Genomic DNA, 21,134 nt, shown 5'->3' with positions numbered 1-21,134 from the left:
AATTCAGGGCCTTGCACACTTGCTTATTAGCTTTTTTGCTGGAGGCAAAAAAGTAGCTAATGAGAAATGAGTCTCAACAGACTTTCCTGCCTGGGCCAGCTTTAAACCTCAATCCTCAGATCTCAGCCTCCTTGAATAGCTAGGTGGCATGAGCTATCAGTGCCTGGCTTTCTCCCATTCATTTGAAATGAGAATTTTCACCTACCAAGTTCCCACATAGGAATGGGCTAGAATCAGGAATCTTTGTATGGTAAGCGCCTTCCTTACTCCCAGCACACCCATAAACACATACTGCTTAGTCTTCATAATTTTCTATTCTTGGCTCTTCTTCATTCTAGATTTGTTTCTACAGGAAGACATATTTGGCTTTGATTGGAATAGCATGTGATTTACAGAGTAATTTGGAAAAGAACATGTTTACAATACTGTCTACCTGTCACAAAATGTCTCTGTTTCTGTTTCATTTCATTTTATATCATTTTGTTTGTTGCAGGGCTGGGAAGGAACCCAACGCTGTACTATGCTAGGCAAATGTTCTACCAGCCCATCTCAGTGTATTTTTATCTTAAGTCCTTAAATTGTCTTGTAATTTTCTTTAGCTGTCTTATAATACCTTTGTTGGTTTTTAAAATTAGATTTCTTCTCAGAAATCTAATTTTAAGTTAAGCTTGCTTATAAGCTTGATGCTCTTGTGGATAGATTTCTTTAAAAAAAAACTTTTTTTTTTTTTTTTACTTGAGGGAAGTAATTTCATTCTAAAGGTTACAGGTAGGAATTTCACTCAATTGTTTTTTGTCACACAGTAGTGGGAGAAGAGCAGTTCCTCAGGGTACCTTGGCATCCTTCAAGCCACTAACTTGGCCAAGGACAGTCATTGATTCTGTGAACTTACTGCACAGTTCTAGTGTATCAGGTGACAGACCGCATAGAATAACCCCCCCCCAATTCTTCAGCCTCCCCCATCTAGGTAGTAAATGACACTGTGATCCAGCTTGACATGACCACAATTATTGTAACCAACGTTTTTGCCCACCAGACACACCTAGCACACATTCCAAACCATTCATGACAATCATTAAGATAGCCAATGAAACCAGGATTAATTGATTAACTGGTGTATTAATAGTGTTGTTCTCTCTCCTCCCTCTTCTCTCTCCCCCTTTCCTTCTCCTCTCCCAGCTCTCCTTTCTCCTCTTCCCTCTCTCTTCTCTCCCCACATCCCCCTTGCCCAAGCCCAGTTGACTGCAGGCCACATTTGTCTTATCACATAAATCTTTCCCTACTGCTTGGGAGAGGGTGGAACCTGTTGTTTTGTCACCATCCAATACACACATTTGACCATAAATCCTGACTAAATTGTACTTTGGCTCATCAGGAGTCTCTCCTTTCTTCTGCTTGTGAGTTCTTAAGTACCAAGTTTTTCATACCAGACATGCTTTCATATGAAGAGATGTAATGCCATGAGAACAAATAAGGAACAATCTGGCACTGACTTAGACAGTTTCCCATGGTTTCATGTATACACTGAGATTTGAAAGATGTTAATAGGCACAATGGTTGTAGGAGCAGCAGGTGCAAAGTCCAAATGTCAGGAGAGAAACTGGCTCTCTTGGTAAATCTAGAAGAGGAAGCTGGTGTGGCAGAGTAACAGGATATTGGAAACGTGAGAAACAGCACACCCACAGCCCAAGTTTTAGGGATTTTGATCTTTGCGATGTGAACAATGGGAAGACACTGAAGGATTTTTAAAGCAAAGAGATAGTAACATTTGCATTTTAAGAGATTCAGTTTGTTTGGAAGGGGCACAAAATTTTGTGAGGCTGGAGAGAAATGAATACAGTTGAGAAATTTGGAAGTAAGACCAGTAGGACTTAGTGATGGATGATTAAAGACGAAACGTGAGAATGTCCAGATCCAGCCTTTCGGGCTTCTGACTGTAGCACTGTTATAGAACAGGGAAAGGAACTGTGTCTGAATATTGGGTTAATTTGAGGTGTCTGGGTGTCTGTTAGACACTCAGGCAATGTTAAGTAATCCTGCAGCCTGGAGGAAAGGTTGGGATGAAGATAGAAATAGGGAAATCCTTGGCTTAGTGGTGGTAATGGAAACTGTGAGATCATGTTGGGAAAGTCTGGGAGTGGGTGGATACAACATGACCTTTTGTATTCTACAATAAAGATGTACAGGTCAAAAAAAAAATCACATTGGGCAGGAGCAGAGAGGGAAAAGAAAAGATAGCAACTTATTGCTGAGCTTTAAGGAATTCCAGCATGGATCTGCAGATAACAAAACTGTAAAACAGTCCAGAGTAGAAGATGAGGATGGCATGTCCAGAAAGCTGAGCAGGTCGATCAAGAAGGAAAGATATTAATAAAGGGTCAGGTAAGGTGAGAACTCTTATGTGTCATCGGAGCTAGCCACACTGCTGTCACCAAGAGGCAGTACTGCTGAGACTATAAGACAAGACCTCAAACTTCAAGAAAGGCATGGGGAACAGCAAGCCCAAAGGTACAAAGAACCAGCTGGAACCTAAAGACCAGGAACACTGGCCCTCCTGGAGAGATTTATGCTACAAAACATTTTGAATTCCAGAAAGATCCCACCAGACACAAAGGCACCAAGATAATGTCACTCAATTTTGAGCCTGGACAGAGGAGACAAACATGTTTTCTCAAACAGATTGTGTCCTCTGAGGTGTCAGTTGGAGCATCTAACACAACCATCCCACACATAACCAGATAACCATCCAGGCTCTAGAAGGCTCTCTTAACAGCTATGATGGTCTAAAGCTTCAGGATCATCAGCAGAGATTTTGTTAATAAACTTTTTCAAAACCCAGGCTTTGAAAAGATTTGAAAAGATTATAGGCTCATGCCTATAATCTTAGCTACTCAGGAGGCTGAGATCAGAGGATTGTGATTCAAGACCAGCCCAGACAGAAAAGTCTCAGACACTTATCTCTAGTTAACCAGTAAAAAGCCAGAAGTGGAGGTATGGTTCACATGCTAGAGTGCTAGCCATGAACAATAAAAAGCTAAGTGACAGTACCCAGGTCCTGAGTTCAAGCTCTAGTACCAGCACAAAGAAAAAAAAAAAAACCTTTTCAAAAGCAACTTTACATACAACTCTGGTAAATAGAGGATTTCTGTAACTGAGTGAAAGGACCATCTCCTACCTTACCAAAATATTTGTGAAGCTCAGACACCCTTTGAATAGGTTTGGTCTTTTGAAATTTTCAATATAAATGGCCAAGAGAAGTATGAGATAGTTAGGTTTCACCCTAAAATGATACTGTCCTATAAGCAAAATTATCAGTATGTAACTGCTGGCATGTTCTGTGAGGATCTGGAAAGAACTTCGTTGCTGAGTAGTAATCCATCATGCAGAGGTATGACTTTATTTGCATTGTTTCTACCTTTTGGCCATTGTGACTACAACCACTGTAAAGGTTGTATACAGATTTTCACATTCTAAGTGACTACTCAGGAGTAGACCCTCTGGGTGATTGGAAGCATATACTTTGAGTTATTTCTGTCACTAAGTAGATGTACAAAGGGCTACAATTCCATTAATCAGGTTGAGTATAATGCTTGGTGTCAGCTTTTCCTTTGTCCTCCATTCCCCCCTGCCCATGGCATCATGTTACATAGTTCATTTTTTCCATTCTGTACACTGACTGACTGCACTTGCTCCATCTTCCTCCTTTTAGTCCTGTGCTGCCCCTTACATGCCCCCCCCAAAAAAACGTTTCCACTTCCTGTCACTCATTTTGATAAACAGTATTTAGTTGTTTAGAGTTATGCCTTTGTATTCCTCCCTTAAGTATACCTCTTTTAGTCAGTTGTTTTTGTGTAAATGCATTGTGCCCTGTATACGTTATCAAGCATAGTTGTTTTTAGATCGATAAACATCCATTTTTAACCAAACTGCTTCTGTGTTTAGGGTGGCTATAGCATCTTGCATTCCTATCACCAACAATGAGTTTATTCCAGCTATTCTGTGTCCTCACCAGAACTTGATATTGCCAGTATTTTTCATTTTAGCCATTCTAATGAGTATGTAGTATCTTGGGGGGGGGGCGCTTTGGTTAATTATGTGCTTATTTTATTTCCCTGAAAACCTCATTAAGGATACATTTGTAAGCTACCTCCCTCTTTTTTGCTGTGTTCCACATGGTATTGGAAAATCATTTCGTCTTCTGCCCCAACACATCTGGGGTCTCCTCATGCTTACGGACCTGCCTCCTACTTGATCTTTACAGTGATGTCTTCCGTCTTCCCCAGCTCACACACACTCTGTCGCGGTCTGTCAAGAGGCAGTAGCAAGAGAACCTGTAGTGGATTAGTAGGGTGCTGAAGAATTGCTGTGTTATATTCCTTTTTACTCTTCAGTCCCCACCAAGTCTCTTGGCTAGCTTCAGGATAAAACTGCTTCCTCCCCACACTGAAGATAAACTTGTAGTTTGTAAGGTGTTTCTTTTTTCAAGGCATATAGGGTTGCTTTCAAAGGTCTTGTGCTGAGGAATGCCACTTTCGATGTTCCTGTTTAGCTGCTGATTCCGCCTCACAGTTGCCTGAGAAACATCTGGTTATTTCCTAAGATTTAAGGGTATCTGTAACGCTTTCATCTTGTAGCTCATGTGGATAGAGCCGCAGCTGGCTGATGGCACCGTGGCTGTGCTCTCTCACCCCAGTGGGTGTTTGGAGCCTTGTCTGACAAGGCCAAACCATGTATTTATACTGCAGCCACCAGCACCCAGACACGTGTGCGCTGCTCTGGACAGGCCCTCAGGTTAGTGCCGTCAGACAAGTGAGTGCCTGGGGGGGGGGGGGGGGATCTTCATTTCATGCTTCATGGAATGTGCTCACCAGCCCACCACTTACACTGAAGTGAAACTTGCCTGTGTGTAAATTGAGAGCTTTCCTTTTCACCACCTTAATGACAATAACCACAGCATCTGTGTGGTATTCCAGGCAGTCCTCTCATCCTTAGCGGAGGAAGTAGGTGACTTACCTGAAGACACTGAACTATGTATGGAACAGCGGCACTGGGACCTCAGCTCAGGTCTGCTGAACTTTCAAGTTGGTACAAAGGACATGAGGGATATGGGACCTGGTTTTAACTTCTTTGCTTTCATCCAATCTCTGCTGTATTGGAAGATGCCAAGCACTTCTGAACTTCTGGTTGCTGGCACCAAAGCAGTCGGCTTCCAGCACTGTAGCTGTGTCTCAGGAGGAAAATGGGTACACTCTAGCCCTCTCACCTGTGTCTTCTTGGTCAGATTCCTCAGTGTCATCCTCCTTCCTCCAGTATCTCTACCTGGGAGGTGAGGGGAGCTTATCTCTTAAATATTCTGGGGCTGTGGACAGAAAATGTTTTTAGTTTCCCTTGTCTGAAAAACACTGTTGGCAGCTGTGTCTCTAAATGTTTGTCACCACAAAAGATATTCTCAGTCCCTTTTCCTGAGATCTGGTAAACAAAAGCAGTCTTGCTGGAATTTTCATGCATCAGATGTGTGTTATTTTGAGAAAAAGCTGGTCCTTAGTAGTCTTTGAAATGTCTTCCAACTTGATCATTCACCGGCCTCACATTACAGTGTTCCTCGGTGTCTGTTGTCTCAGTGACAGTTGTAGACCCACCATACCTAGGAAACGCTCATGTGTGCAGCTCTTCTTCCCTTTAAGGAAATGGGTATCTAAACATTTCACCTGCCAGTCTCTGAAGCATCTTCCCAGCTAAAGCTGTGCATCCTGCCTGCCACCTCAGTCCCCACTGGCCTCCCTCTTCCTTCCCTTTCTTCTCAGTAGAATACTGCCTCTCACCTTTATCATCCTTTAACAATTTGAAGTTACAGATACAAATATCTGTGTTATCCTGGATTGGTTGGCAGGGCCCCTGCTCTCATGAAGACTCAAAAGAAAACCTACCCTTTCCCTGATTTTTTCCCCCATAGGATGTCACCTATTGTAAGTAGCCCCCTATAAAGTGCTCCTTCCTTGGCCCCTGCCAGCTCCAGAAGCACTTTTTTACCTCCTTTTTGTCATCACATCTCTGGCTCTATTTTGTGAGAAGATTGAAGCACAGGAAAGCTGTGACTTGTTCTATAGCACCTAGCCTATCCGTGGCAGTCTAGATTGAAACTTGATCCCGTATACTTAGCCACTGTCTTTAAAACACCAGGTGGCTACAGGGACCGGGTGGCCAAGGAAACTGAAGTACAGTGAAGTAGCAGCGTTGGACAGTTGTCCCTTGCTATATTGCAGTTCACTTATTGCTACTTCCCAGATTTTCACCTATTGCGAGGGTCTCTGGACTGTAACCCCTGCAATAGGTGAAGGATCACTGTTTAATTTGTTGTTTTTTTTTTAAACCTGTGATACAGTGAAGCCACAATATGTGAAGCACAAGATAGCAAGGGACGAGTGTAGGCCCTTTAACCCAGCTGCCTGCTCCTGGGATGCTATGTGCATGTTCTGGGTCAGTGTACCCACTTGACAGTTATGTGGGACTTTGACATTGTGGGTGAGGTCTAGAGTTTAACCTCAGGCACAGTCTTTGGCTTTAAGAACAGAGGCACAGAAAGGAGAAAGTCCTCTTGCCCCTCCCGTTTGTCACATTGCAGGCAGCCAGACTTCTTGGAGTAAGCTACCTTGATGTACAGAGCCCTGGCCAGGAAGCAGGAGCACCAGGTCAGGTCACCTGCCCGTACTCACTGTGCACTTCCTTCTTTGAACTCAGCATCCCCTTACCAAAATGACTAGCCCAGCTGCTCCTGAGGCAGTTACACCCGCAGCTCAGGGTCTGAGTTCTCAGTTGTTCCAGAATCCGAATCAACCCTCTCCTTGGGGCCCCAGGAGCTCGTCCAAGGACAGGGTTCTAGCCAGGTGGAGCCAGGCGGTGGTGGCAGTACAGTCCTGCTTGTTAGGCCAGCAGAAGTTGCCTTGGTTCTGGGGTAGTGGCCTTGCTCACAGGATGGTGGTGATGTACTTACACAGACCTAGGAACAAGGACCCACACACAGGTCAACGGGTGCTCATGTTTTCCAGCTCAGTTCACATGAACGCAGCTACTAAGTGTGAAGAGCAGCAATCAGTAGGGAAACAAAAGCAGGGAGAAGGAAGGGACTTGGGAGACCAGGTCTGTCCTAGCTCAGCCTCTGTGAGGCCAGGGCTGAAGCTGGAGGACAGCTTGAGGAATGGGATAAGCACAGCTGGCACAGACAGCTGCTGTCCTGGAGCCTGAGACAAGGCCTATGCCATCTCCACCAGCCCCATACTCTCCTGCTGGGCCATTCTGCTCTTCACCTTCAGACTCCAGTATCCAAACTATAGAGCCTTGATCTGCCTGAGTAAGGTCTGGAAGGTTGGAAATAGGGCTGGTTCCCATGCTTCCTGCTGCCCTCACTCACCTCCCTCTGCACACTTCCTGGTGCTCATCAGGTTGAGCAGGCAATTTGATGGCGTTTTATTTTCAGCAGAGTTTTGCTTGGTAGCAAATGATCTCACTACACAAACACACCAACAAAACAAACCCTTCCCCTCTCCAAGTCTGTTCTTTTTGCTCCTGCATGAAGGACAGGACTACAGGTCCCCTGCTCCTAGCCAAGCCATCTCTTCCACTGATGGCACTTCTTGGAAGGTGCTGTGGCCATGGTGTCTCGAGGGCCAGTCCTGAGGCCCATCACTGCTCTGGCTACGGTAGACCATGATACTGTCTGGGATCAGGACACAGGCCGAACAGGATGGGGGACACTGGTGAAAGGTTAACCATTGGGCTGATGTGCATGGAAGCTAGAGGGATTAAGGTCTACACGGATCAGGAGCCCATCCTCCGTTCCCAGGCTGGCCAACAGGGCCCACTTGGCCTCCCAGGCACCTGCTCCCATTCCTCTTTCAACACACACACACACACACACATATGTACATATTTGGGGGAGGGGAAGGTGGGGAGAAAGGAGAAGGGAAATAAGACAGATGAGAAATGAGAGAAGGAAATAGACATGGGAGGAGAGGGGAAAGGAGAGCGAGGGAGATGGAGAGGAGCACAGCAAAGAGGAGATAGAGGAATAGGGGAGGGGGAGGAGGAGAGGGGGAAGAGTAGGGAGGTGGAGAGAGAAAAAGAACAAGGAGAGAGGCTAGAGAGGCAAGAATAGAGACCAAGGAGCTGACTTACAAAGGCAGTGGAGACTAGGCATGCTCTTTCCTATCTTACACAACTGTGGTGGGCCCCGATCTTCATACACTGCTTGGCAGGATAAGCAGTTGCTAGGTCAGCCCATCTGGCCTGGGTCTGGAACAGCTGGGTAGGAGCCATCTTTGTCTCAGCACCACTGGGTGACAAAGATTGCTAACATGCCCACACAGCATGGGTGTATACTGGCTGGCCAATGGAGGAAGTAATAGGAGTCCTCAGGCAAATTTCCTTATTAGGGGGTGACAGGGTTGATAGCGAAGCAGAAGGCAAGGAGCATCTCAGTGCAGCAGGTGCCAGAGATCCTATGTCCCCAGCCTTATTCCCAGGGGCAGTTAGTCATCCAGAGGATAGCATTCTGAGACTTCATTTCTGGGCTCCACAGCCTGTGGTTAGAGAAATGAGGAAGTCTTTCTTAAGAGCTTTCTCCTGGGCCAGTCACTTCCTGCTTTGGATAACTTGTGGGGGAACCTGCAGACCCCACCTGCCCAACTTCTGTAGGGGAGGGCAGGCTTGGCCCCAGTGGATTAAAGGGGGGAAATCATAGGGCTTTGGAAGACTGCCCTTCCTCCCAGAAATAAGTGCCTCAGTTTCTAAGTGCTATACCGATACTCACTTGTCTCAGTTGACAGCCTATTATTCCTCTCCTCTATTGGCAGCCTCAGAGGGATGAGCTCCGAGTCCCTAGTTTCCCAGGTTTCTAAGCACATGACATGACATGTGCCCCATCAATGATGCCTTTGGCTGAGCTGGAGGAGAAAGGAAGCAGGTCTGCTAAGGTTCAGGTGGAAGGGAAAGCCCTGTTCCTGGGGCTGGAGAGGATGACAAGATGGATGTCTAGCACTGGTGAGCACCCCAGTAAGTGATTGCTGGAGACTAGGAGCCTCTCCCAGCAGGATCTGGCTTGAGGCCTGGCAAAAGCCTGCACATGAATCAAGCAGGTTATTTCTAGAGCTGGCAAGGGAGCCAGTCCCCTGGGTTACAGAGAGGTTACTCTCTGTTGAGAGCTGCACATGCAGGACAGGAGATGGGGACATGGGCAGATCATCTAGGCAGAGCCAGTGACACTGCCGAGGGCTTTCCTGCTGCCAACGGCAGAGCAGCCTCTGCTAGCTGGGCGTAGCCCCCACAGTCCTGTGCTCCTCCTGATTCTGTTTCTAGCCCAGCTGGGCCTGAGAAGGACTGGCTTGCCAGAGACTAGCATGTCCTAAGTGTGGAGTTCCTTTCCAACATGGCTGCTGGTGTTATCTCAGGGTTCTTGGAGGGACAACATGGGGCACATACCTTACAAAGCCCCAGAATAGAATAGGCCAGCCTCTCCCTTTTGACCAGGCTTCCATGATGGTGACAAGTCACCTCTCCCAGAACCCTCTGCTTCTGTTGCTGGCTTAAATCTGTGCCAGAGAAGGGAAGGACAATCCCTGAAGAACAGGGGTTACCAATACAAGGGGAGGACTTGGGGAAGCTCCCTAGTAAGTCAGAGCATTTTAGCAACTCCAGAGAGGAGCTGCCAAGAGGCATAAAAATAGATCCCCAACACCAAAATAGAACTCCAAGACAGCTGGCAAAAGGACTGGTCTAATTTGTAAGATCTGTACATTCATGAGTTTTGCAAAACGGAGAAGTCCTTACTGCTTATGAGTTTGATGATGGTGGAGGTGGTTTTGAGGGGTTTTTTAAATGTTAACTACCAGCTATTTAGAATAAGTTCTCAGGGGATGCTTGCACAAGCCCCAATGGGGCAAGTGGTCTGTTACCTGTGGATCTGTTTTGCACTCAGATCTTTAACTCCATTCTCACAAGAGTGGAGGCCAGGTTCACAAAATACCACCATATAGGCTCTAGCCATCTGTCTCACTTGGCCATACTTTAGTCCCTGCTTGGTTTAATGCTTTGGGAGTTTGGGAGCACAGTTTACAATTACGTACAAAGCACTGAAAAAACAGGACTTAAAACCCCTTTTAAGACTGTAGGTCTTGCTTTCAGGCAATAATTTAGCTGTATCTGAAGAAGGTATGCCTGCCTTTCTCCCACCCCCATGTTCCTTATTTATTTTGGCTGCCTTGGCATTTCCTTAGTTGTTACTCCTGAGAGGTTGAGAGTGTTCTCTGTCTGGAATGATGGGAGGAAGCAAAGCAGCTGATGGACCAAGTCACCATCCTCCATTTTCAGCAATGGCAAGAACAAAAACCCAGACTGCTCAATGACTATTGTTGAAGCTGCCCTCCCCCCGCATTGACCAGGGATGCTGTGGGGACTGAGGTTTGCAGCATACCCTTCTCACTCTCCTTCCATTTCTCCCTGCAGTGTATGTGGTAGAAGACCAAAGAAGAGATGATCTGGGCCCATCCACCTGCCTCACAGCCTGCTGGACTGCTCTCTGTTGCTGCTGTCTCTGGGACATGCTCACCTGAGCAGGGCCCTCGTGCTCTGCTGGCTCTGCAGCCGCCTCAGTAGTGTGCCTGCCCCATCTCTTCTGACTGCTGTATTGATTAGCCCGTGCAGACACCTCCACTTTCAATACTATGGGATTTTAGATTAGTGAGGGTTGCTGCTGTTTAATTCGGTGACTGGTCTTTCTAGTGTTCAAAATCCATTTCTTATTGATCTTTAACAAATGTGCTAAATGACCTTCCTTTTATTTTTTGGCCAAAGGCTTAGTTATTAAATATATATATTTATAATTCTTAAATTATACATTTAAAATAGTGGCAAGATGTAACATACCACTGAATGATTTCTCTGCGTACACCCTGTATGTTTCAATAAATTTGTCAAAACTTCACTTGTCTGAATTATTGCAGATAGTCTGAACACCTAGGATTGCTCTGTCTCTTGGACTCTGTTACCTTTTGATTACTCTTCAGCAGGCTAGGGTTGGTTCATAGAATGTGGTTGTCTGGGTTGCATGCTGCTGTCCAGTGCACAAGGAGCCTCATTACTGTTTTGTTCTGGCCACATCCCAACAGTCTGGGTGTCCTTTAGCTCTGGACTCCTCCAAAATGGGCTCAACTTGATTTGGTCCGTGGCCTACAAAGGGGGACTTTTGGTGACTGGGCTGCCTCAGGCCTGCTCCCTGGAAGACTAAGCCCAGTTAAAAGGAGACAGCCCTGGCTGGGAAGATGGCTCAGTGGTAGAGCGCTTGCCTTGCATGCATGAGGCCCTAGGTTTGATTCCCCAGCACCACATAAGCAAAAAAAAAAGCCAGAAGTGGCGCTGTAGCTCAAGTGGTAGAGCGCTAGCCTTGAGCCGAAGACCTGAGGGACAGCGCCCAGGTCCAGAGTTCAGGCCCCACGACCGGACCCAAAAAAAGGAAACAGCCCAAAGGCTTCCTTTTTTCCCTTACTCATCAACTAAGCTACTCATCCCACCTTTGACCACAGGGTGGCGCTGAAATGCCACCAAGCAAGTCAAATTCTCCTAGCCTGGCTGGCAGTGGAGGCCTCAGTTCCCTGCTGGCACCTGCTTACCTTCTGCTCTACAAATCAATTATCAGTCCTTTAGCTTTAGAGGAAAAAAAGGCCATGATTTTTGAGTGTGTGGTGCTAAAGAGTGCTGCTTGCTACTGAACTAACTTTTGGCAAGTTTGGGAGGAAGAAGGGAATCTTGAGGCCACCAGCCATTGCCACTTTTCAATTCAGCCTTGAACCTAAGCAGTCTTTCTCCTCTTTGTACTACATGGGCTCCCAGAATGGGACAAGAAAGGGATTCAGAACTAGGAGATGCTGCTGCCTCTTACTTTATTCTTACTGGCTCAAGAAAAACAGACTTAGAATGGGACACAGCCTTTTATTGGTCTGACAGTTTACCTAGCAGCAGGCTCAAAGTTTCCTTATCTGCCCTGGACCCTGTCTTCCTTCTCCTGGGAGTTCCTGGCTCAACCCAGGCTCCAAGGATTTCCTAGGCAGAGGCAGGGAACATATACAGAGGGGGGACCCAAAAGAGATCCCAATATAGGGACAGTGGGGGTTTGAAGCCATTCAGATTAAAAGGTCCGTCTAGCCTGAGGGAGGACGTTACCCTGGCACAAGTCCCTCAGTTCTTGCCAGGATGAGAGGAATCAGGAGGGAAGAGCTTCTCTCAGATCTCCTATTGTGCCCTTCGTGCCATCAGCATCTCCCGGATGTTGTCCTCAGCTTCTTTAACACTGCGCTCCAGGTAGGACTTTTTCTGCTGCAATATGAGAACAAGAAGGGTTAGGACCAGGAAGAACAGGTGGGCTGGCAGATGCAGCCTTTATGGCCAAACACTATGATCACAATCTCTGGTCAAGACTTCTAGGCACATGCATGCCCACAGTGCTTCCCCCACCTGCACAGCAAGCAAGGGAGGAGATAGCCTGGGCAGGACACGGAGCTGCTCCCATGGAAGGCAGCAGCACTCTTTCCCCAGAAGGCTGTTGGCCCTAAAAAACAGGCGTCTGTCTATGTACAAGTTAGGCCAGACAGACAAAGGACAGGAAATTCCAGGACAGAGCTCCTGCTCTATTATGGACTGTCTCTTCTCAAGATTTTCCATGGCCGGGGCCAGGTGCCTGTACCTCCTGGTGCTGTAGGGGTACACTGCTCTGTCCAGCCAGTGGCTGCCCTGAGCACTCAGCATTGGACACACATCTCACTGCAGCAGATGAGTCGGGGGAGGGAAGGGGAAGAGACTGCTTTCCTAATGATACTGCTGCCTCCAGAAACCCAGGACAGTGACACACTGAGTAAAGCAGACCTTTTGGAAGTTTACTTCCTGACCCATCTGGGTCCTAAATTAAAAAATCTCAATTTACACAAAGATATTTAACTACTTTCAGAAGCCACATCTGGACTAGGATAATAAGAGATGAGTCAAAAGGAAATGATTTGTGTATATTCCTTGCCCTGTGCTCACCCCCGACGTATGGTGGCATTACCACGGGTCCCTGCCCTGAGGATGTAGTTATGTCTGTATTCCTACTTAGCAGACATGAAATGAAGGCTGGCTTGCAGCGGAATAACCCACACATCCTGAAGAAATACAACCATCCCCTCTCAGGGTGCATGTGACTGGGAGCCCACTGAAGCCAGTATGCAGAGCCCAGCCCAGGTGCCACCAGAACCCTTCTTTGCCCTCTAAGTGCCCACATGACCCAGAGAAGCCAGGGAAAGGCTAAGGAAGAGAGCATCACACATTACTGTGCTTCAGCCTGACAGGCCTTAGGCAGTCACTTTAGAGGACAGATGGAGATGAACAATTCCTCACAGCGTTCACTTGCATCAAACCTTCCTGATCCTCATCTCCATGTCCCTGCTTTTACCTTATCCCACTCTCTGGCAAGGTATCTATTAAATGATACATTCTGAGGCTTTTCCCTACAGTAGTTAAGACACAAATCTTACCAGTTCTTATATGAACCTCTGACTCTTGTCCATTATAACTTTGAATTTCCTTTCTGCTAAAATGCCCAGTCTACTCATCTCCCACCTGCCAACTTTCCCACACCCTTACAACACAACAGGATCTCTATACAACTCTCTGTGACTGTGGTAACAATTGAGTGATCACAAATGTATACTGTTGCTAAGGAATTTTGTTTAATTATACTGCTACACTGATACAGTCCTATCATTGTAATAGCAAAGCAAGAACTTGAACTTCCTTTGATAAACAACCCTAGAGTTTACTTGGGACTTAAAAAGAGGCACATACCAATAAATCCTGACACATCATTGAAGAATGCACACCTGGGTGTTGCACACAGGGAACAGCAGTCACACAGGAAGCGCCACGTACTCCTGGGCAACTCTGGGCCCAGCTCAGGACTGGAGAAAAAAAGGTTTTCCCTGCCATTGCAGTGCTCAGGGACTCTGGGGTCTGTTGCATTCAATCTCTGCTAATGTCACAGCTGGCAAAACTATAAACTTGAACATCAGCACAGACTTCTCTGCCCGACTACCCCAGGCCTCTGGACAAATTCAGGTTGTCATTCTCAGTTATAAAAATACTTTATTCCATACTGTAACATTCTTCCTTCTTTTACTTTCATGAATCGTACTACTTGTATATTCCTAAGGTCTTTAAGTTTCTAAAATAACAATTTAAATGAACTTAATGGGAAATTCTTTTTAGAAAATTAATCCCAAGAGACAGAGGCAACTCCTAGCATAGTGAGACCCATTTTCTAACTATTTCAATGGTGTCTCATCCACAAGCACATCTAAGCCCAGAAGATCCTCAAACTGAAACCAAAGCATGTTCTGTGAGGTAAACTGTCTCTCACCCCCACCCCCCCAAAAAACCACACAAACGCAAATCCTTGCTACAAGTTAACATGATCTTACTGGGAAAGAGGGTCTTCGTAGGTGTTAACCCTGTTAAAGTGAGGTCATCTTGAATTAGCGTGGACTCTGAGACCAGTGTTTCATGACCTTATAAGAAGGCCATGTGGAGACAGATACAGAGAAGGAAAATGCCATGTGTGGAAAGGAGCAGAAACTGAAGCAATTTCTCTGGAAGAGGTTAAGGATTCCTCCCAAGGAATTTCAGACAGAGCGTAGCCACGTATCACCTTGATTCTGGAGTCCTCTAACTTTCAGAACCATGATAGAAGACATTGCTGTGTGTTTTCTGTTTTGTTTTGGCCAGTCCTGGGGCTTGAACTCAGGGCCTGGGCACTGTCCCTGAGCTTCTTTTGCTCAAAGCTAGCACTCTACCACTTGAGTCACAGCACCACTTCCAGCTTTTTCTGTTTATGTGGTACTGAGGAATCAAACCCAGGGCTTCATGCATGCGAGGCAAGCACTCTATCACTCAGCCACATTCCCAGCCTGACAATGCTGTGTTTTAAATCATTGGCCTGTGGTAACTTGTTATACAGTTAGGAAATCAACAAAGGATTGTGTGTCTCTACACACAATCTCTCCCAAGGGTCTTCCAGACCCAAAGGACCCTATCCTGACTTAGCTCTCACCACACTGAGTTTCAGAGCCCTAGCCTAGATTAAGTGTCCCTAAAAGTTCATATGTTGGGATTATACTTATCCCAAAAAATCAATGTAGAAATGACAACTTGCTTTATGAAGGTTAAAATGTGCTTGTAACTTTAACTAAATATCACTATCCTACAATACTGTGAGATTTGTGAAATTTATATAATCATTTAATCTCAATGAAATTATAAAAAAAAATTAAATCAATGCAGAACTGGTTGAAACACAGATAAGGCTTTCAGAAAGTAAGAAAATTAAGGAGCCAGTGATTACGTTAACCATTTTCCTCCTTGGATCTCCACAGCTCATTCCTAAAACTGCTCAAGTCAGAAATTCTAAGGACTACAGTCTTCTCACATTTCTATAATTGACGATTCCATTCTGGTAATTGTTCTAAATAAAAACATTTTACATTATTCTTAAGTCATCTTTAATAGCAACATCCAGCCAAGCAAAAATCCCATTAACCTTGTCCAAAATGTATACCATATTTGACCTTAATGAAGAGCCTCCTAGGAAGTCCACTTTCTTCTGCTCTTGACCCTTAGTTCCTTCATACAATGCCAGTGTCAGCTTTTAAACCTAAAGCCCTTAGATGGCTTCCCAGCTCATCCAGTTCAAAGCAAAGCCTTTTTGTCTATGGGCTACTGAAACAAAATACCATCGACTGAGCAGCTTAATAGTTCTGGGTCACACAGTTCTGGGTCTAGAAAGTCCAAGATCAAGTAGGTTCTGTTCCTGGTCAAGACCAGTTGTCCACAAATGGCCCCTTTTCATGGTGTCCGCACATAGTGGAAGGGGAAATGAGCTTCCCTCCTAAAAGGGCACTAATCTTACCCAAAGGACTCTACCCTTTTTTTTTGGGGGGGGGGTCCGGTCGTGGGGCCTGAACTCTGGGCCTGGGCGCTGTCCTCAGCTCTTCAGCTCAAGGCTAACGCTCTACCACTTGAGCCACAGCGCCACTTCTGGCTTTTTTCTTTATGTGGTGCTGAGGAATCGAACCCAGGGCCTCATGCATGCAAGGCAAGCGCTCTACCACTGAGCCACCTTCCCAGCCCCAGGGCTCTACCCTTATGACCTCCTAAGTGCCACTCTTTCAGACCTTTCTCAAGGGTCACCTTACCTGAAAGACCTTTTTACTATGTCCAATTCTCAACAAATTTTCTCTCGGCAGCACTTATCACTCTCTAAAACAGTCACTATGCGCCTGGCTTCCCTAAAAAGGTCTACAAACAGGACTCTGTTCTGCCTCATGATAGCGGCCTAGTGTCTAGAAGAATGACTGGCATATAACTGCATCACTTGTTATAGGAATGAGTCTGAATGGGTTTACTTGTAGTCACACTGCTCCTTTTTAGTGTTCCTCCAACTTGAATAAATGAACATGCACCAGAAGCAGCAAAGGCAGAAAGCAACCATCTTCCACAGAGGTTTTCTGGTTTGGACACAGACTTCCAGTATCTTGCCCTTAGCTATACATAGATTCAAAACTGAAACTTTGTTCAGCTGATGGGGACATCAAAGCCTCATTCCTACAACAGAACAGCCCTAAGGATCTGGCCCTTGGGCTTTCCTGGGTCAACTTTCACAACTACAAAACAAATCGCCTTCATTTCCCATGCCCCAGCTCTGAAATACTTAAGGAACTGCTCCCTCAGATGTCACCCTCAGGGTCTCAGTGAGCTGCATGAGACAAGCACTGTCCAGTGAACACAGGCCATGAGGAAGCCGCGCCTTCCACAGCAGTCCCGGGCTGCCTGCACTGCCCTCCCGCATGGCAGCTTCTTTGCGTCTTGCTGAGGCCCTTCCTTCTGTCCCTAAGAGTCTCTCTAGTGGCATCAAACCACAAAGCTCTGGTTGCAGCAACATTCTTATTCTGAGAAATTCTGAGGCTTCCTGTGGGGTAGCATGGCTAGGGAAGTGACATTGCTAGAGTTATTGTTCATCAGCTGAAGGTTCAATTTTCTGGGAGGCAGAGTAAGGGGCCCCTTTCATTCTCACTAAAGGGAAGAGGCTCAAGTCTCTAGAACTGTCTCAACACGACCATTTCTCAATTAGACTTCTGAGGTAATTCATCTTATGACACTATCTAAAGACTTTGTCTTTTCTTAGAAACTCTGTCCCCAGCTCTCTCTATATAATGAGTTTGTCATGTTTTGGGGGTATAGAAAAGAGGGTCTTGTTGTTGTTCTAAGTCTGATAAGTAGTACCTCAGATTGTCCTAGAACTCCTAATCCCCCTGCCTCAGCCTAAGTGCTGGTATTATAAGCATGAACCACCATACCTAGCTATTAGAAACGTTTTTCCTCTGATTCTTTCCAATTGCAAAGTGAAGATCTGCACAACACCAGTATATCTCCTCACCAGGCCTCCCTGCTCTTCTTTAGCCACAGACCCCTTTCTTCAAATGAACTCTCATCAAGGCAAAACAAACAAATAGAAGAAGTAAAACGGAGTTCAGGGGAAAGAGGAGACATGATAGACTGACAAGCCCTTCTAGTTGGCCCGTCTCCAATTCAGGCTTTGGAAGCAACACTAAGACCCATCCTAAGTTCCCTTCTGTCCCTAATGTTTGTGTGATCTTTGTCTTCTGCTCTGTCTGATCTACCCAATTTCTCCCTTGTGTTCAATCTATCTTCAAGCTTCTGTGGACCCCTGACAACTCTATTACTAATGAGAAAACTGAAAGCCAGGGCTACCTTCTCATTGTCTTGCCAGTTATATTCAAATTAAAAGTCCAAGACTCTCACTGGTGTTTGTTTGTTTTTTTTTTTTGTCGGTTGTGGGGCTTGAACCCTGGGCTTGGACGCTGTCCCTGTGCTTTTCAGCTCAAGGCGAGTGCTCTACCGCTTGAGCCACAGCACCACTTCCGGTTTTCTAGTGGTTTATTGGAGATCAGACTCTCACAGAGTTTTCGGCCTGGGCTGGCCTCCTGAGTAGCTAGGATTACAGGCGTGAGCCACCGGTGCCCGGCTCCCTGATTTTTACCTCCTCTCACTCTGCAGAAGAGCGTGCCTGCCACCTACCATGGGGAAAATTAACAAGAGGCCAAGAATTCACTGAAGGAAGGCTAAGGAAGCCTGTCTTGGCAGACAGCAAAATGTGGATGGCAGCGGGGAGGACAAGCACAAGCCGAGAAGAAAGGGGAGAGGTGAAGGGGAGCTGGGGCCAGCAGGAGTTGGGCCGAGCTCAGGGAAGACAAGTGCTCCCACAACTGAATGCGTGAGGGAGGCTGAGCAGGAAAAGGAGGCCAAACCTGGGCTGGGAGTAGAAGCTGGCTAGCCACTTGTGAACGCACTAGAAACATCTTTCCCATCAAAGACCCACTGGCCTCTAAAATGACTGCTGAGCTGGGAGACTACAAAGATAGAGCAAGCATAGGCACAAATGACTTGGTATGGGTAAACACAGACCTTGTTTTTCTCGTTGGCCTGATTTACCTGCTAGAGGACTGACCCTGCTACCATAAAGGATGTAAATCTCTCCTAATCACCTGCTGGTCCCCACCCCAACTCAATCTGCCAGGACAAACCTCCACACTGCTCAAGCACCTTCTAGCAGAGATACACTGGGAGGAAATCTTATTTCTTCCGCACCTTAGTGGCTAGTCCCTCCATAGTCCATGAGCCTTCCTACTGTATCAGCTGCATTTAAGCTTCAGGCTATCAGACATCAGGGAAAGGACAAGATAGAATTTCATAGCTAAGTGCAGAGCCAGGAGGGACAACTAGTCCAATGGAAATGGCACCGACCACCAGGCACAGCCCAAAGAATCATTATCATTTAGGGCACAGGCCTAAAACAATGAAGGCAAGCTAGTAAATCATGCCAAGTGATAGGTGCTCAAGTAGGCTGGTCTGAGACATTCGGTTTAGCAAAGATCAAAGGGAAAAGGAACTCAATCACTACCTTAAAAGCAACAGCTCTTAAAGTATTCTTTCTATCCCAGAAACCTTACCCAGGAATTTATGAGAAATGTACATTCTTGGGACTCGCGGAATCAGAAATGCTGAAGGAGAGCCCAATCTATGTTTTGTAGCCCCCCCAGATGATTCTGAGGTTCCATGAATTGTATGAATCACCGCATAAATCAGAATCAATAAACTCTTTCTCTAAAGGGCCCGATAAGAAATATTTTAGGCCTGTTACAACTACAACAAACGCAGCCATAGACGATGTGGGAGGCAGGGGTACGGTGTGACTCACAGGCCCGGCTGCGACCTCGCTGGGTACGGCCTGCCAGGCCTATCCAATTTGCCAACCTGTCTTCTTAAAAAAAAAAAAAAAGACGTAGCTTTAAAGGGCAGAATGCAATACAGTAGAGATTTTAACTTTCAATGAAAACTGTCTAATAAAAGCCTAAGTTTCCATTCATCCATCTTTCCATTCATTCACCTCCCTGCCAAATCATTTCTCCTGCTTTTTCCTTCAGTAACTGGCTTCTGAAATTCATGGCATTATGCTTTCTCACCCAATTCCCTTTCCAGCAACGGCTTGTGTATGTATGAACCTTATTTGTTGCTGGCATCATCTTCATCCACACCACTGCCACACCTTGCAAGTTGCGTTCTTCCAGAACCTTCTCTCCCCTCATAACTATTACTGTACTTGCCCCTCCCCACATCAGCATCCTGCCCATGGAAATGCTCTAGGCCCTGTCAACACCTCAGAAATTTTCATTTCACCCCACCACCTCGTGTTCTTCCAGCTCACTTGTGATACTTCTCCGCTAGCATTTTTTCAGCTTCCTCACACTTACCGTGTACTACGCTTCCATAAATTCTCCCCTTACCCAGCTTATCCCTCATTCATATCCATTTCCCACTCTTTTTCCTTGGCCTCCTCACTCTGCTGCATCTACTTGGCAAAATGTCAACCCAGGTTAGACCAAACTGCCTTCCCATCCCATGCCTTTACAGCTGAATGGGACTAGGGGAAAATAACCCTGCTGCCTATTCTTTCTTCAAATGCAGAGCCATGAATCTCAAATGACACTCTGTATTGTACAGAAATTCTATTAACTTATCTGTTTTCCAAAATAATTTTGTACTTTGTCTCCTCAAACCTCTTCTACCTCTCTTCTTCTCAGCTCAAAGGGAAAATAAAAGCAATATGATGGTCACTCTTCTTCAGATTTACTATTGGACCTATTATGCTCATATATATGGCCTCTTTCTGCTGTTGTAATAGAGAATGCCCCTGGGTTTTCACAGGAATCAAAACAGAATCCTTCCAGTAAAGCACTCATTGCATCCCCAAGCACTTTATTCCCACTGTTATCCTTCCTCTTTCTTCTTAACCTTTATTTCTTTCTGAAAGATCCTTCTTGAGTAGGTAAATATTACAGGGGCGGGGTGGGTGAGAGATTGACTTTCTTAGCTATGTGTTGGTAGCTAACTACTTCGGAGGCTGATATGAGAAGGATCATGATCCAAAGCCACCTTGAATAGAAAAGTTCTCAAGACTACTTCTCAACTATGGCTGGGCAAAATGGTGTGTATTGTCATCCCAGCTAAATAGGATGCCTAAACTAGATTGTTGTGGTCTAGGTGAATGTCTAGGCAGAAAGCAAGACCATATTTCAAAAATAACCATTGCAGCCGGGAGCTGGTGGCTCACACCTGTGATCCTAGCTACTCTGAAGACTGAGATCTGAGGAACACAGTTCAAAGCCAGCCTAAGGCAGTAAAGTCTGTAAGACTCATATCTCCAAGTAACCACCAGAAAACCAGAAATGGCTCAAAGTGGTAGTGTGCTAGCCTTGAGCAGAAGAGCTCAGGGACAATGCCCAGGCCCTGAGTTCAAGACCCACAATAATAACTGTAATAATAATAACCACCACCACCACCACCAGGGCAGAAAGGGATTGGAGGCCTTGCTCAGCAGTAAAGTATCTGTCTAGCAAGTGTGAAGCCCTGGATTCTAACCCTAGTAACACCAACAATAAATAGATAAATCCTTCTGTGACCTCATAGCCCCCTTCTCAGAA

The 21,134-nt window shown here is 45.9% G+C and overlaps 2 protein-coding genes across 2 annotated transcripts in view; one reads left to right on the top strand and one right to left on the bottom strand.

Annotated features, from left to right (window-relative positions):
- Positions 1-10,975, top strand: part of Cystm1 (cysteine-rich transmembrane module containing 1) — a 59,846-nt gene extending 48,871 nt beyond the window's left edge. The window contains exon 3 of the mRNA XM_013020274.1: positions 10,498-10,975. Coding sequence (XP_012875728.1) covers positions 10,498-10,604 — 107 coding nt within the window. The 3' untranslated portion in view covers positions 10,605-10,975. The remainder of the gene's footprint in view (positions 1-10,497) is intronic.
- A 941-nt stretch (positions 10,976-11,916) lies between these two features.
- The window catches only part of Pfdn1 (prefoldin subunit 1), a 66,126-nt gene continuing 56,908 nt past the window's right edge, over positions 11,917-21,134 (bottom strand). The window contains exon 4 of the mRNA XM_013020326.1: positions 11,917-12,363. Coding sequence (XP_012875780.1) covers positions 12,280-12,363 — 84 coding nt within the window. The 3' untranslated portion in view covers positions 11,917-12,279. The remainder of the gene's footprint in view (positions 12,364-21,134) is intronic.

Source organism: Dipodomys ordii, unplaced genomic scaffold (genome assembly GCF_000151885.1).
Source record: "Dipodomys ordii isolate 6190 unplaced genomic scaffold, Dord_2.0 Scaffold50, whole genome shotgun sequence".
NCBI classification, from domain to species: domain Eukaryota; kingdom Metazoa; phylum Chordata; class Mammalia; order Rodentia; family Heteromyidae; genus Dipodomys; species Dipodomys ordii.
Note: the sequence above shows the minus strand (reverse complement) of the source record. Positions and strands in the feature narration are given on the sequence as shown.